The sequence below is a fragment of the Zeus faber genome (assembly GCF_960531495.2).
Source record: "Zeus faber genome assembly, chromosome: 1".
NCBI lineage: Eukaryota > Metazoa > Chordata > Actinopteri > Zeiformes > Zeidae > Zeus > Zeus faber.
The window spans coordinates 11,896,971-11,913,048 of record NC_137193.1 but is presented as its reverse complement, the minus strand read 5'-3'; the positions used below and the strand labels follow the sequence as shown (position 1 = coordinate 11,913,048).

General features: G+C 45.5%; 1 protein-coding gene across 1 annotated transcript; it reads left to right on the top strand.

The window, feature by feature from the left end:
• The first annotated feature begins 156 nt into the window (after positions 1-156).
• On the top strand, positions 157-15,828 carry lipea (lipase, hormone-sensitive a). The gene is made up of 11 exons (XM_079998915.1): positions 157-191; positions 4,191-4,432; positions 6,907-7,191; positions 7,421-7,511; positions 10,062-10,207; positions 10,674-10,859; positions 11,014-11,166; positions 11,484-11,628; positions 11,777-12,004; positions 12,131-12,495; positions 14,409-15,828. The coding sequence occupies exons 2-11, from the start codon at positions 4,193-4,195 to the stop codon at positions 14,634-14,636; spliced, it is 2,067 nt and encodes a 688-aa protein (XP_079855041.1). The 5' UTR covers positions 157-191; positions 4,191-4,192; the 3' UTR covers positions 14,637-15,828.
• Positions 15,829-16,078: the final 250 nt, after the last annotated feature.

The following is a 16,078-nucleotide window of genomic DNA, read 5'->3' as shown; positions in this document are numbered from 1 at the left end:
TATTTTTTAAGCTTCCATTATGTACAGCGCACACACACACACACACACACACACACACACACACACACACACACACACACACACACACACACACACACACACACACACACACACAATGTGTCCTGTTCCTTTAAGGTTTAACCCACCCAGCGACTGTGTGTGTGTGTCAGACATGGAGCTGGATTGAGCCGGTGAGTAGAACCCCGAACGGGACGTTTCCCTTTCCACTCAGTATCACCCTTTCCACGCGTGTGTGTGTGTGTGTGTGTGTGTGTGGGTGTGAGTGTGTTCTTTAGGAGCTCGTCCCGTCGCGTGGGTCGACGCGCTGCGACACGGTGCCCACTCGCGCGTCCTCGCTCTTCCAGTTGCGCAGTTGCCGTGACCGCAGTTGCGGACCCCGTCGGAATTCGCGTGTTCGCCTCTCGCCGCTCCCTCGCTCGCCTCATTAAAAACACTTTTTTTTTTTTTTTTGGTACGATAACAGTCGGTGTTTGGAGGCCAAGCCCCCAGAAACTGTCCGTTTATCCCATTTAAGCTACAGGTCTGTTCGTTTTGTTGACCTGGTAGCGTAGATGAGGGGTTTCCCAAACCGGGGCCCGCGGTCCCCGACTGGGTTGGTGGAGCGACTCGCAGGCGTCATCAGCAAAAGTATTGTTTTGTGTTTCTGTTGCTTTATATATTTGTCACCCCCGCCATATGTTATATCAACTCCACTTTTTGTGCTGTGTGTGTTTTTGTTTGTGAGATTTTTCTTTCTATTATGGCGTCAGTTTGTGTAACGTTAAACCACCGCTGTTTATATTAGAGGTTGATGAAATCCTGTATATTTCTCTTTTTTTGGGGGGGGCGGCTAGTCTTCCAAAATGTTTTGGAAGCCCTAGACTGGATCGATGTAGTAGACCTAAGATTATACCATAAACGGGCACTGTTTTGGATAACGTTTTGGACAAAAAAAAAGAAGTGATATTTTAAATATAAATATATTTTTTGTGAACGGTGCTGTCACCCAGTGTCCTGATTTCATTGGTTCTGCCCAGGGCTATAGGTGTGCTTTCAGCTGCTGTTGACATTACAGCGATCAGCCACAACATTAAAACACTGACAGGTGAAATGAATAACATTGCTCATCCGGCTCCAATGTCACTGTCAAGGGGTGGGATGTACTGGGCAGCAAGTGAACAGTCAGTTCTTGCAGTTGATGTGTTGGAAGCGGGAAAAAATGGGCAAGCGTAAGGATCTGAGCCACTTTAGGCGTTTCCGCACAGAGCAGTTCTGGGGACTCCCTGAGGGGGAACTAGGAACTGGGGAGGTCCCCCGAGAACCAGAAACCCTCGAGGGCTTTTTTTTATGGTTGCGTTGGCACTGCGCTGGAACTGTGAAGTGACGGTGAAGTGACGTCCTCCAACGGGGTTTTCAGACTGAGTTCCGTGTTGTATTTACTCTGTAACTTTGACTGAGTTCATCTCGTCAGTTCACCAAAATGAGTTTCGGAGCAAGTTTGAGGCGAGAAATAAACAATCCAGCTGCTGGATCTTCACTCATATTAGTTAGTTCTGGCCGTCGTAAGGCATCGGGACACCGCACAGGGATTACGGGGCGGGGCGCACGTTAATTACATCAATTCATGTCGGTAAAATAAAGTAAATTAAATAAATACATCTACAATAAAAATACTGTTTTTATTGGTTTTTCGGTAGTTGTTATTTTTGTTTATTACCGCTGAGTGTATGTGGGCTGGTTCCCACCCAGAGTGATGTGATGAGAATCGACCAGGCGGACTGTCCTCAGTGTGCCGAGGGGCAAGGGACCGTGGACTTCCTTTGGGCCCAATCACTGTGCACTTACGTCACGTAGGGTTTCTCTTATTCCGGTTAGTCCCTGCCCTGGAGTAGGAGCTAAAAATGTCCCTCAAAATGGAGTTCTAAGAAGTACCGATCATTCCTAGTTCCTGCAGTGCGGACACAAGAAAAGGGAGGGTTCCTCCAAAAAGTTTTAGAACTATGAAAAAGTTCCTGCGGTGTGAAAACGCCCTTGACAGGGGCCAAATTATAATGGCTGGGCGACTGGGTCAGAGCATCTCCAAAAGGGCAGGTCTTGTGGGGTGTTCCCGGCATGCAGTGGTTATTTCCTTCCAAAAGTGGTGGTAGGACAACCGGTAAACAGGCGACAGGGTCATGGGCGCCCAAGGCTCATTGATGCACGTGGGGAGCGACGTCTAGCCCGTCTGGTTCGATCCCACAGAAGAGCTACTGTCGCACAAATTAGTTAAAAAAGGTTATTGCTGCTATGATAGAAAGGTGTCAGAACACACAGTGCATCACAGCTTGCTGTGAATGGGGCTGTGTAGCTGCAGAGCAGTCAGAGTGTCCATGTTGACCCCTGTCCACCGCTGAAAGCTCCTACAATGGACACGTGAGCATCAGAACTGGAGCATGGAGCAATGGAAGAAGGTGGCCTGGTCTGATGAATCCCTTTTTTTTCCGACATCATGCGGATGGGCGGGGTTAGGGTCCGATCCGATGGAGCATCTGTGGGATGTGCTGGAACAACAAGCCTGAATCATGTGGTCCCCACCTCACAACTTCAGGGACTTAAAGGATCTGCTGCTAACGTCTTGGTGCCAAATACCACAGGACACCTTCAGAGCTCTTGTGGAGTCCATGCCTCGATGGATCAGAGCTGTTCTGGCAGCACGAGGGGGAGCTACTAATACCAATATTGGTTGTGGCTGGTTATGGCTTTCTGGCCCTGCCTCCTTGATACCATGGTTACGGTGAACATTTACCCTCCATGAAAACATGATTCATGGCATGTCCGTAAACTGAATCTCTATAAAATGAGCAGCAAGAAACACTCTGGGACAACACCAGCCATTCTACCATTTTACTCTCCTGAGTGTTGATTAATTGGAGTTCATCTTACAGACATTCAACTTACAAAGCAATATCGTAAGCGTTATTGTCGATCATGCAGCAAGTAACGCCAGTAACTTTGAAGAAAATTACATCTAATATATTACCTCAGTTATTAGCGTTACAGTAGGTAGGGCTGTGACGATAACCGTATTACTGCTGTTTTGTGAGGTCACTGTGGTATTGAGCTCATTACTGTCATCAACACATTTTATATAGTGTGTGTGTGTGTGTGTGTGTGTGTGTGTGTGTGTGTGTGTGTGTGTGTGTGTGTGTGTGTGTGTGTGTGTGTGTGTGTGTGTGTGTGTGTGTGTGTGTGTGTGTGTGTGTGTGTGTGTGTATATTTATTTATTTATTGTGTTGGGGGTTTTTTTGTGAATATGAAGAATAAACACAATAATCATTGCTAAGTTATCATCGCTTGTCTTCCATTCTGTGTTCATGGACTTCCGGAGAGACTTTTCAGTTGCTCCTCTGAGTCCGCTCCCGCTTCCGAGGGACAGTCCATTAAACATATGGGGGATTTATTTTTGTGTATGTCCGATTATGGTTCAATATTTTTAAGGCTCTACCCGACTCTGAATTTTGTCACTTGAAATCGGATTCTGAATTTTGTCACTTGAAATCGGATTCGGCTGTTGAATGAGAATATGAACGGGGGCATGGCTGTCGACGATCGGGACACGCCGATAGCTGTGTCCGCTTCCGATTCACACATATAAAAATATATTTATGATTCCTCTTATTTATAATTCCTCATTGAAATGCTGTCCCAGTGCAGTTTTTAAAGCTTCTGTCTGTTTTATCCTGGTCTTGTAATGCACACTGGCTGGGGAAAATAAAACAAACGAAAAAGTGACAGGGTTGTCTTATTTCACAGTTTGTGTGTTAGTAGGTTCATCAGAGACCCAAATGTTTGTGCACAAGCACTGAAAACGAGAGTTTTTCATAATATGTGACCTAGAACACTTAATGTGCCATGTAACCTAGTTTCAAAATAAAAATCCTGTGACTTCCCTTGAATGCTAACCCTTGAACATGCAGATAACGAGTTTATCAGAGAAGGAGCGAGATTTGCGGCATGGGGTGATGAGCTCACGTTGTGTTGTGTTGTCATGAGTGTGTTTACACTCCTGTGAGTGGTCCGCGGTGAGGAATACAGTCATCGCATGTTTTTGTGACTGGCGGACCCGGGGTCAAAGATAGCGTGGTGGAATCAGAAAGCGGTTGAGTGCTACAAGGATAACTTTTTTTTTTCTCCCTCCTCCCCGTCCTCAGCCATGGATTTCAAGGCTGTATTCGCAGCTTTGGAAGCCGTGTGTGAGGAGAATATCGCCACTCTGTGTGGGCATTCGGACCTGCCGTACGGTGATGTCGCCAGCCGCCTGGTGACGGCGATCACACAGATCCAAGGACACGGCAGAGCTTTGCTCCCAGTGGTTTCCGGGTTAACCTTGGTCTACCATCACTATGACTTGGACGAGCAAACGCCTGGAAACGGCTACCGCACCCTTGTCAAGGTAATGACTTGATAACCGCACTGAATGGATACTCTATGTACACACGTTGATATGTATAAAAGGGTGTGGCTGTTTGTTCTGCTTTTACACACTGTATTGCATTGTAGTCCATTTTGGTATTATATTACCATACAGGCTGGCTTCAAGTTTGTGTTCCTTGGAAATGTACAGCTTCTCAATGTCGTTTCCTGTTTTGCGATTGCCGAAATAGATACAGTGTTACAGTAGCTCATATAAAAATAACAGGAGATAATAAAAATCTAAAATCTAAAAAGTTGGTAATATTCAATAAAATAAAAATAAAAAAATTTGTGTGTGTGTGTGTGTGTGTATATATATATATATATATATATATATATATATATATATATATATATATATATATATATTAAAGATTCAAGATTTTTATTTGTCACATACATATACATACTTTCATACATATATGCGGTGATGGCACACAATATGTCCTAGGAAAAGAATAAGTGAAAAATTCCTTTCTAATGGACCAACTCACTGACTCCTAAAACGTAATACAGTAAGTTGAATACTTATAGAATAAGATAAAAATATATAGAATAAAATGAAATATAAAAAAAAATATATATATATAACGCGAGAGGTCCCGGGTTCAATCCCGGACGAGCCCCCAAAACTGTTGGGATCTGGGAAACCGATCCCTCCCAGGTTGGTTGATGTCGGGAGATTCTTCAGATGGAGACGGATGCGATGCATAATGGATCCTTTATTGGCACAATGACAAAGACCAGGAGACGAGCCCAAAGCAAGAGCGACCGAGAGAGAGAGAGAGAGAGAGAGTCTTTTTTGACGCGCTCCTATATAGTTCCTCCTAGGCCAGTCGTCATAAAGGCTATTTGGCAAGTCGTCATAAAGGCTATTTGGATGAGAGATGTCATAAAGAGACATTTTCTATGTTGGGCGCCATTTTAAGTAAAATGCCCTGTCATTTCTATCAGCCGCCATTTTGTGCGCTATACTACATCCAACAATATATATATATATACACACACACACACACACGCACGCACTCACCCGACACTTTATTAGGTACGCCTATTCAATTGCTTGTTAACACAAATAGCTAATCAGCCAATCACATGGCAGTAATTCATTGCATTGAGGCATGTAGACATGGTGAGGATGACTTGCTGAAGTTCAAACCCAGAAGAAAGGCGATTTAAGTGACTTTGAACGTGGCATGGTTGTTGGTGTCAGACGGGCTGGTCTGAGTATTTCAGAAACTGCTGACCTACTGGGATTTTCACGCACAGCCATCTTTAGGGTTTACAGAGAATGGTCCGAAAAAGAGAAAATATCCAGTGAGCGGCAGTTGTGTGGGCGAAAATGTCTTGTTGATGTCAGAGGTCAGAGGAGAATGGGCAGACTGGTTCGAGGCGATAGAAAGGCAACAGTAACTCAAATAACCACTTGTTACAACCATGGTATGCAGAATACCATCTCTGAACGCACAACACGTTGAACCTTGAAGCAGATGGGCTACAGCAGCAGAAGACCACACCGGGTGCCACTCCTGTCAGCTAAGAACAGGAAACTGAGGCTACAGTTCGCACAGGCTCACCAAAAATGGACAATAGAAGACTGGAAAAACGTTGCCTCGTCTGATGAGTCTCGATATCAGCTGCGACGTTCAGATGGTAGGGTCAGAATTTGGCATTAACAACATGAAAGCATGGACCCATCCTGCCTTGTATCAAGGGTTCAGGAAGGTGGTGGTGTAATGGTGTGGGGGATATTTTCTTGGCACACTTTGGGCCCCTTAGTACCAATTGAGCATGGTTTAAAGGCCACAGCATACCTGAGTGTTGTTGCTGGCCATGTCCATTCCTTTATGAGCACTGTGTACCCATCTTCTGATGGCGACTTCCAGCAGGATAATGCACCATGTCACAAAGCTCAAATCATCACAAACTGGTTTCTTGAACATGACAATGAGTTCACTGTACTCCAATGGCCTCCACAGTCACCACATCTCAATCCAATAGAGCACCTTTGGGATGTGGTGGAACGGGAGAGTCGCATCATGGATGTGCAGCCGACAAATCTGCAGCAACTGCGTGATGCTATCATGTCAATTTGGACCAAAATCTCTGAGGAATGTTTCCAACACCTTGTTGATTCTATGTCACAAAGAATTAAGGCCGTTCTGAAGGCAAAAGGGTCCAACCGGGTACTAGCAAGGTGTACCTATTATAGTGTGTGTCTGTGTGTGTCTGTGTGTGTGTGTGTGTGTGTCTGTGTGTGCGCGCGCGTAAAAGAAGGAAGGGTGGAGGGTCTTTATTTTATTCACATCACCGTTTGTCTCGGGTAACCCAGCTCAAGCCATAAATCTGATCCAATCAACTACATTAAATTGATTTCACTTTCCCTTTTCGCTCCACTTTTGTCTCTCTTTTTTTTTTGTTTTTTCATTCATCTCTCTGCCGACGAAAAAACAGGTCCTGCTGTCCTGCCTTCTGCACATCATCAGCAAGGGGCGGTACATCGCCTCCAACTGCCACGGCGCCTTCTTCCGGGCCGACCACAACGCGTCGGAGATGGAGGCGTACTGCAGCGCCCTGTGCCAGCTGCGGGCGCTGCTCTACCTCGCTCAGAAGCTGCTGCACGACAACGGCCACGGGGAGCTGTACGCGCTGCAGGACGGAGAGCTGAGCCGGCGCTTCGTGCAGGAGTACACCTCCATGCACAAGGCCTGCTTCTACGGACGCTGCCTGGGCTTCCAGGTCGGTCGGTGCCGTCGGGGTCCGTCGTCAACGGCCGCGTCTTTTAATCCATCCTGTGTAACATGTGCGGTCAAGACCTAAACAGATAGTTCAACTCTTAATAATAAGTTCTGAGGTTACCAACGGTCCATTCACCCTTTGAATTTGCATGGTTGTTATGTCAATTGGTGTCACACCTTTCCAACCAGTTTTGGATTAACATTTTTGTTCCTTGTTGTTTCTCTGGCAGTTCTCGCCAACCCTGCGTCCGTTTCTCCAGACCGTCGTCATCAGTATGGTTTCCTACGGAGAAACCTATGGGAAGCAGCAGTCTGGCATAGGTTTGTCTCCTTTCTTTTGAATCCAAAGTCCACTTTGTGAGAAAACTGTAAGGGAGATATTTGTGTAATTATGAATTGGCTGATGACCAAAACTGTTTGTTGATGGATGCTGTACTGCCTCCTATCTAAATGGTTTAATGCGCCATTTTGTGTCCTTGAAATGCATTTAAATTGAGTTGGGTTCACTATATCAGGCTCGTATCATTGTAGGTGATCATCACCTATAGGGCCTGATGGGCATGCGAGTTTTGTTTAGAGTTTTGGTGGGACAGAGTTTAATGTGATCTGCTGAAAAGTTCCAACCACTGGAAACCGCTCACTCACCAGTCACTTTTAAGAATTTGGTCAGGAACCCTGCTAAATGACTGGACATAAATCTTTGATGGCCCACCCCTCACTGTAAGCTACCGTTACCACGGTAACTGTTTACGGTGACTTTTAGAAAAAAAGTAAGGTAAAGGTAAGGTTAAAAGGTGTAAAAAATGTTTTTATATTATTCTGCCGTGCACTCTGTGTGTTTGACTGGGTGGGAGGGGGGAGACGGGGGTTGAGTTCATTGGTGGATGGTTATAGTTTGCATAAGTTAATCTGATTGAGGGCGAGGTGTCCAGGATAGTGGATATTTGGCCCCGGTGTCTAGGGGGCGGGGTCCCTGCGGAGAGTCAGAGTGTAGAAGGAGAGAAGAAAGGGAAGTGAGGCGTACGCCTGGTGCAAGTGGAAGCGAGTGTCCAAAGAGAAGTTTGTAATTAAAAAGCGACACTTCCACCCCAGTGGGTTTTTTTTACCGACAGGACACCTTGATTGATTGCACTCTTTGCAAAAACATTTCTATGTACTTTTATCTCCTGTTTCTATTGAAGGGCTGGCGTGGCTCCGCGCAGTTGAAAAAAAAAATAAAAATAGACCCCTCGTGCAAAAACAGCTGACATGGAGCTCAAACAGTGGATTCAGTATGAAGTCATGCACTTCTTATGACTGCTACCGTGATATCATAACACCACGGTTCATGTGTGCGTATCAAACAGTAGGGGAGGCACAGAACGGCTCGATAACATACCGTGTACAGTTGCATCCGTTCAGATTCTGGTCCATGTTGACATGATTGCATCAAGCAATTCCTGCAGATTTGTCGGCTGCACATTGAGGCTGTGAGTCTCCCATTGTATCACATCCCAAAGGTGTTATATTGGATTCAGATCTGCGACTGGGAAGCACACTGAAGAACGTTGAACTCATTGTCATGTTCAGGAAACCAGTTTGAGGCAACTTTTGCTTTGTGACCGGGCTCATTATCGTGCTGGAAGTCGCCGATAGAAGATGGTAAACTGTGGCCATGAAGGGACGTACGCGGTCAGCAACAATACTCAAATAGGCTGTGGCATTCAAGCCATGATTTATTAGTATTGACTGGCTCAACGTGTGCCAAGAAGAAAAAAAAATCCCCACACCATGACAGCACCTCCACCAGCCTGGGCTGTTGACACAAGGCAGGTGGGGTCCATGGATTCAATAGTGCCAAATTCTGACCCCGCCATCTGTGACCCTCAGCAGAAATGGAGATTCATCAGACCAGGCTACGTATTTACAGTCTTCAACTGTCCAGTTTTGGTGAGCCTGTGCCCACTGCAGCCTCAGCTATCTGTTCTTGGCTGACAGATGTGGAACCCGACATGGTCTTCTGCTGTTGTTGCCTGACGTGGTCTTCTTCTGTTGTAGCACATCCGCCTAAAGGTTGGACATATTGTACATTCTGAGATGTTTCTCTGCTCACTGCAGTTGTACAGAGTGGTTATCTGAGTTACTGTAGTCTTTCTGTCAGCTCCAACCAGTCTGGCCATTCTACGGTGACCTCTCTCATCAACAAGGCGTTTCCGTCCGCAGAACTGCCACTCAGTGGATGTATTTTTATTTTATTTATTTATTTATTATTTTTTGCGCACCATTCTGAGTAAACTCTAGTGACTGTTGTGCATGAAAATCCCAGCAGATCAACAGTTACAGAAATAGTCAAACCAGCCCGTCTGGCACCAACAATCATGCAACAGTCGAAAACACTTGAGATCATTTTTTCCCATCATGATGGTTGATGTGAACATTAACTGAAGCTGCTGACCCATATCTGCATGATTTTATGTATTGCACTGCTCCATTGGTGCCGTTAGCTACTATCCTAGTGTTGTTAACCATAGTCTGCTTTATTTATGATTGGTTGCCATGGTGTTGCTAATGTGTGATGTTCCATTACTAATCTCGTTCCCGTTTTCCGCAAGGAGACAGTTTTAGGTGTAAAATCAGGATGTGAAATTGTCCAGAGGTGGTCTTTAATATTTATTTCGGGATCGGTTCTTTTCCTTTGACTTATCTAAATGTGTGAACCCCCAATAACACAAGAGGGAAGTGAGTTTGAGTTAAAAATTCTGTACCGTTGTGTTCTTGTCCTACTATGTTTTTTTTCTTCTGTTTTATTATATTATTATTATTAGTAGTAGTAGTAGTAGTATTTATTTATTTATTTTTTTCCTTTTTCTTTTTTTCAACGTTTGTTTCAAGGCATGGCAGCCCTCTCCCTCCTCACATCAGGGAAATACGTTATTGACCCAGAGCTGCGAGGAGCAGAGTTTGAGCGCATCACCCAGAACTTGGACTTGCAGTTCTGGAAGTCTTTCTGGAACCTCACAGAGTCTGGCTTTATAACAGTAGGCAGGGCCCAGATCCATTTCAACTGCTTTCTCATGAATGCTGCTGAATAGTTTGCTTGAAATTTGCAATATACGACTCGGAAATAACCGTAATAATAAGAATTTTTTTTAGTGCAATTAAATAGTGAGAGAACGGATAATTACAGTGTGTAATGTCTATTGAATAACCTTATGCAAGATACGTGCAAGATACCAGGCAACAGGTTACATAAAATGATTAATTTAAATTAGAATAAATTGTAATGTAGCATAGAGGTGCTGGGAAAAAGTTTCATTTTGCACATTGAAAAGTGCTTGAAAATCACATTAATTTCCGTGTGATAATTGTATTCCTAGTACTTTCCTTTATTATCCTTTCGTTATTCTCTTACTGTGGTCAGTGTTGATCTATATTTTCCGCTCATTCTGCTGCGTTTCTTCAGCCATCGGTTACCTCTCCCCCCCCGCTTCCCTTCCCCCTCAGGGATTCAGCAGAATCGCCTCCAACCCGGTGCAGATCAACTTCACCCTGACGGTTCCTCCCATTCCGCTACGTCTGCCTCTGGCCTCCGACCCCACTCTGTTCACCACGGTGTCGGCTCCGCTGGCCCACTGGGGCCCGGGGCCCGTCCACATGCGGCTCATATCCTACGAGTTCAGAGAGGGACAGGTGGGGGCCCTTCATACACTGTTAATGCTTTTAAGCAAGGACAAAAATCAAATTTCTCAGCTCCACTTATTGACCTACAGTAGATCAAAATCTGCAAACTTTTTATTTTTAATATATACCTTTACATATTTTTACCCCTTTTCCTTCTATATAGGACAGCCAGGAGTTGCTGGCCTTATCGCGTACCGAGCCGCCCCCCATCTCTATGACCTCCATCCCGTGGCCGCAGAGGCTGCCTCCCTCCCCCTGGCTAATCATCCACTTCCATGGTGGCGGTTTTGTGGCTCAGACCTCCAAATCCCATGAGGTGAGGTATAGCTAATTATTCACCATCTTCTTTTGAGAGTGATGTAATGTCAAGTTGCATAGCAGTTGTAGGTCTGAATATTCAGCGCAATTCAAACGATAAGGTGAGAAACCTACCTTAAAATAATGTCCTGATCCCGGTAGCATTTATTGTTCTAAGAGTTAGATAATTTTGTATTTGTTAAAGCAATGGTGCTTCCACCTTTTCAAATTGAATCAATTGGTTCATTAAAGTGGTTTCTCTCCATGTTATTAGAACTTTCCAAAAAAAAAATTAAAATTTGACTCAGAACTGTCCCACTTTACTTTGCCTTTTAGTATTATCTCAGAAGCTGGTCCAAAGACTTGAGAGTCCCCATCCTGTCCGTGGACTACTCCCTGTCCCCGGAAGCTCCGTTCCCCAGAGCGCTGGAGGAATGCTTCTACGCCTACTGCTGGGCCCTGAACAACTGCCACCTCCTGGGTGAGTGTGGACAACGCATGGCTTCCCACTTTGACATTTACAGTAACTCGTGAGTCTCTACGCATTCCAATTAGATAATCCGTGACATTGGTGCTATTCAATGGACGTACGTATTGCTGTAACACCAACCCTGTCTCTATCCCCAAAGGTTCCACGGCTGAGAAGATCTGTCTGGCCGGGGACAGCGCAGGGGGAAACCTTTGCATCACCGTGTCCATGAAGGCCCTCACCAACGGGATCCGTGTTCCCGACGGCATCATGGCCGCCTACCCCGCCACCCTGCTCACCACCGACGCCTCGCCCTCACGCCTGCTCACGCTCATCGACCCGCTGCTGCCCCTGGGGGTTCTCGCCAAGTGCCTCAGCGCCTACGCAGGTATGTCGACGGGAGCGGCTCTGTCCTGTGTCGTTCCTTTTCCCCTAAACTGCTCAATCATTCCTGCTCCTCTCGTCCTTTTGTTATTTTATTTTATTTTATTTTATTTTTTTATAACCCTCCCAGGTACAAACTCCCAGACGGTGCAGCGCTCGGTCAGCTCCGGCTCCCTCAGCGCCCTGGGTCGGGACACCGCCCTGCTGCTCAGCGACCTCACCCAGGGAGCCTCCAACTGGCTCCAGTCTTTCCTCGACCCCACACGCTTCACGGGCCCAGCGAGGCTGCGGCCGGGCAGCGAGATCCACAGACCCCATAACTCTTCGACAAACACTACGGGGCCCAGGGATTACCCAGAGGGCTTTGAGCCGCTGCGCTCCCAGTGTCTGGCTTTCGTCCACTCGACGGCCTGCCCCATCATCAAGAACCCCTTTGTATCACCGCTCCTGGCGCCGAATGAGCTGCTGAGAGGCCTTCCACCCATACACATAGTGGTAAGAGAGGGAATATGGAGCTGGGGGACGGGGGGCAGTTCATGTTTGCCAAATTGAGACCTTTTGCCTTATATACTGTAGGACTCCACTCCGATTGAAGGCATATTGTCATTTGATAAATAAAACGATCCCCTATGGGCTCCTCTTCCTCCACGACCTGTTTTGAGACCAACAAAAACAGGGTTCTGTGGTGTAATTGCTGAGCTGAGGAGGAAACCAAAGCATCTGGCGTTTTGTGTGTTAGAAACAATTGTACACAAAGCCAAAATAAAAAAGCATACGGCTCCAGAAGAGTTCAAGGGGTGAAGTTAGTTTTATAAAATAAGGCAAGACTGGAAAAGGAAAGGAAGGAATTTGTTTCATTGAATGCTCAACCGGTAACACATTCAGTACCAATCCGATTAAGCTCCAAAAAAACAGATTGTTATCGTCCTGGAAAAACCAACCGTCTACTGCCGGAGTCTCGCTTTCCGGCCCAAATGTTTACCAGCGGTCGCCGTGGTATCCGTTGTTAGCTGCCCAAACAATTCTTCCTGGGTCAAACAGTGCGCAGAGTGGATACGCCGATCATAGCCCGGTCCAGGTGTTTACTTGCACGATGAATGGAGTGATTGAGGAGAAATCCACGTCCGTTGATTTAGTCGTACCTGCGCCTATTTCAAGTTAAACCACAATGAAGATAATCGGGGTAAGGTGTTTACATGACAGCTCCAATATTCGGAATATTGCTTTAACCAGATGGCGATCAGCTTATTCAAGTGCACTGGTGCATGCCCGTTCTAAATGTAAGACATTTTAAAGTCACAGTTTGACAAAATGTCAGTTATTCAGTCCTGTGTCCTGCGTGCCCGTTGAAAATGGCACAGTTCAACAAATTGTAACGGCAACTTTGTAATAAAAGAGTTGGCGCCAAATGGTGAAAATATAGACAAATTAGAACTTCAGGGGGATCAGCCAGGTTCCTTCAGTGAATGATTTTGTGGTGTTTATGTGGACTGCCAGGCGGGGCATCCTCCCCTCACGTGCGACGTTGGATGCCGCGCCCGGCGCCCGGCCCGCGCCTCCAGCGCCTCCTCTCGTGCGTCTCGCGCTTTGCATATTGGATGATGATGTCACAAAGCGCCCTCAGCTGCGCAGAGCGGCTCGCCGTTTGTTTGTTTATTCATTCAAAGTTTATTGCATACGTATATATTACGCGCGTCCAAGTTGCACCAAATTCGACACCGCACGTCCTTGGGTCCCCGGCAGTGCACCCGCCACCTGCGAAGTAGATCGGACGAACGGTTGTCAAGATAATCGAAGGACATGCAGACAGACAGACAGACATGCAGGCAGGCAGACATGCAGACAGACATGCAGACAGGCAGACATGCAGACAGACAGACAGACTTTCCTGGAATTATAGACAGATGTAAATGCACCAACCACCACCCAATAACTGTAAACATGTTACATGCATATATGTGCCAATAGTTTTGGGGATAACTTTGGCGTTTTTTAGGTTAATCCACATTGTTTCCAGACTTTAAAATGAGGGCAAGATGTCAACATACGATAGATAGATTCAAATTTAAAAAAAAAAATGTTTCTAATCGATTACGTTTTATTTTTTTCTCTTACCGCCACCTCTTTATGATTAAAGTTTTTTCTTTCGGTTAATTGTTTCCAGGTTTTAAATGGGGGAACCATTTTTAAAAGGTAATTTCTTAACGTCGTTACAAAAATAGGAATTTTTATTTATTTTTGGGGTGGTTGTTTTTTTTTTTTTCCATTCCAATTGAACTTTCATTATGTTTAAATAAACATGCCTACATGTTCACTTATCAGTTTGCACGTTCTTTCTCTCTGCTCATTTTCTGGCTCACTCTTTGGGCACCAGTCCTAAATTCTCTCACCCCTCCCTCCGCCCTCAGGCCTCTGCCCTGGATGCCTTGCTGGACGACTCCGTCATGTTCGCCAAGAAGCTGCGCAACATGGGCCAGCCCGTGAGTCTGACGGTGGCCGAGGACCTGCCCCACGGCTTCCTGAGCCTCTCGCAGCTCTCCAGAGAGACTGAGGTCGCCTCGAACACCTGCGTGGAACGGATCCGAGAGATCTTCCAGCAGAACGACCGCACCCCGCTCCGCAAGCGGCCGAATTAGGGAAAGTTTGGTCCCGTCGGGGTAAAGTTAAAGTCCACAGGCATCCTGGATCCCTTGGATCCAAGGGGCACGTTTGATCCGTTGGGAAAAATGTTTCCTGGTAGAATGAAGTATTTTATGTGAAACACAATAATGATGTGATTATATGATAATAGATAAATAAAATGCCATTATGTATGAGCATTGTATGCGTGTGTGAGAGGGAATGAGTCGTACTGCAGCAAAGCAGCACAGGCAGCTGAATGAAATTGCACTTTAACCGAAAACATTTGGCTATGACTCTTTCCCGTCGGGAGTAGACACCAATTTACTAAAAGGATTTGAGTAACCTCTGAATGGATGTATTGGTTGCTGTGTAGCTTTTGCCTTAAGTTAAGCCTTGTACTGTACGATGTTGTATTTCCGTGTGATGTGGCCGTCGCGGGGGTAAATGGTCCAGTGTCTGGCTGAGGATAAACGCCGCACATTTAAACGAATTTCCTTCCCTGTCCTCCAAGGCAGTAATTTTTTTTTGTTTTGTTTTGTTTTTTTATACGACCCCAGAGCTTGACTTCGAATCTTGGCGATGCCTTACCAGCGTTACCGACACACACCAAGTCAATGTTTACTTTTACAGGGAATATTTATTGGTTGTACTTTATGTATGCTGGGTCTGGGTGCATCATAATCTACTTTAATGCGTGTTTCAACGTGTAATCCGTTGATAAAGTGGCCTTCGCGTGATATGTTTAGCAGTCGGTATGTGGGTGTTAGAGAAAACTGTACTTCAATTGAAAACTGTACCTCTGATTCTGACACTTGTATTGCAGTATTTAAAAGATTAAATCACGATTCTAAACCAGGACAGGTCTTCTCGAAGTGTGTTCAAGCAAAACTTGAGGTTGCACTATAGCTGCTGTGTAAATCGCAAAGACACAAAGTCTGAGTCACTAATCAGAGTCTTTTCTGCCTCTGTTAGTACAGCGTGTACAGTACGACCACTACACCCAGATTACACCAACTTTCCATGAACTAAGATAAGATTAAGCTCATGAATTATCTGCTCGAGAACCAGGAAAACCTATACGCAGTCAGCTAACTCCCATGTTTGTTCACACATTTTGAATTATTTAAGGCAGTGGTTCTCAACATGGGGTCCTTCTAGAGGTTCCAGGGGGGTCCCCAGCAAAATCATTCAAGTTCAAGTTCAAGAGATTATTTGTCACATACACATACTTACGGTCATAAATATATGCAGTGAAATGTCATGACACCCGGTGATTACGCACAATATGCTCTATAAGCTCTTAAAAATACAAAATATACTAAAATGTGCGTAATTGACACGAGGTGCTCGTGCCGGAAGGGGCGGCGCCACAATCGGGATTCTGGGTTCTATAATTATATATAGAATTAATTGTCTGTGTTGTATTCAATATACATTTAAACCCTCCTAAATGAGT

Bases quoted from the DNA above. Each gene is read 5' to 3' on its own strand.
- lipea (XM_079998915.1), top strand. From the start codon at position 4,193: ATGGATTTCAAGGCTGTATTCGCAGCTTTGGAAGCCGTGTGTGAGGAG. The intron at 7,512-10,061 runs GTTTGTCTCCTT...GTTTGTTTCAAG, and splicing joins GAAGCAGCAGTCTGGCATAG to GCATGGCAGCCCTCTCCCTC. The intron at 10,208-10,673 runs GTAGGCAGGGCC...CTTCCCCCTCAG, and splicing joins CAGAGTCTGGCTTTATAACA to GGATTCAGCAGAATCGCCTC.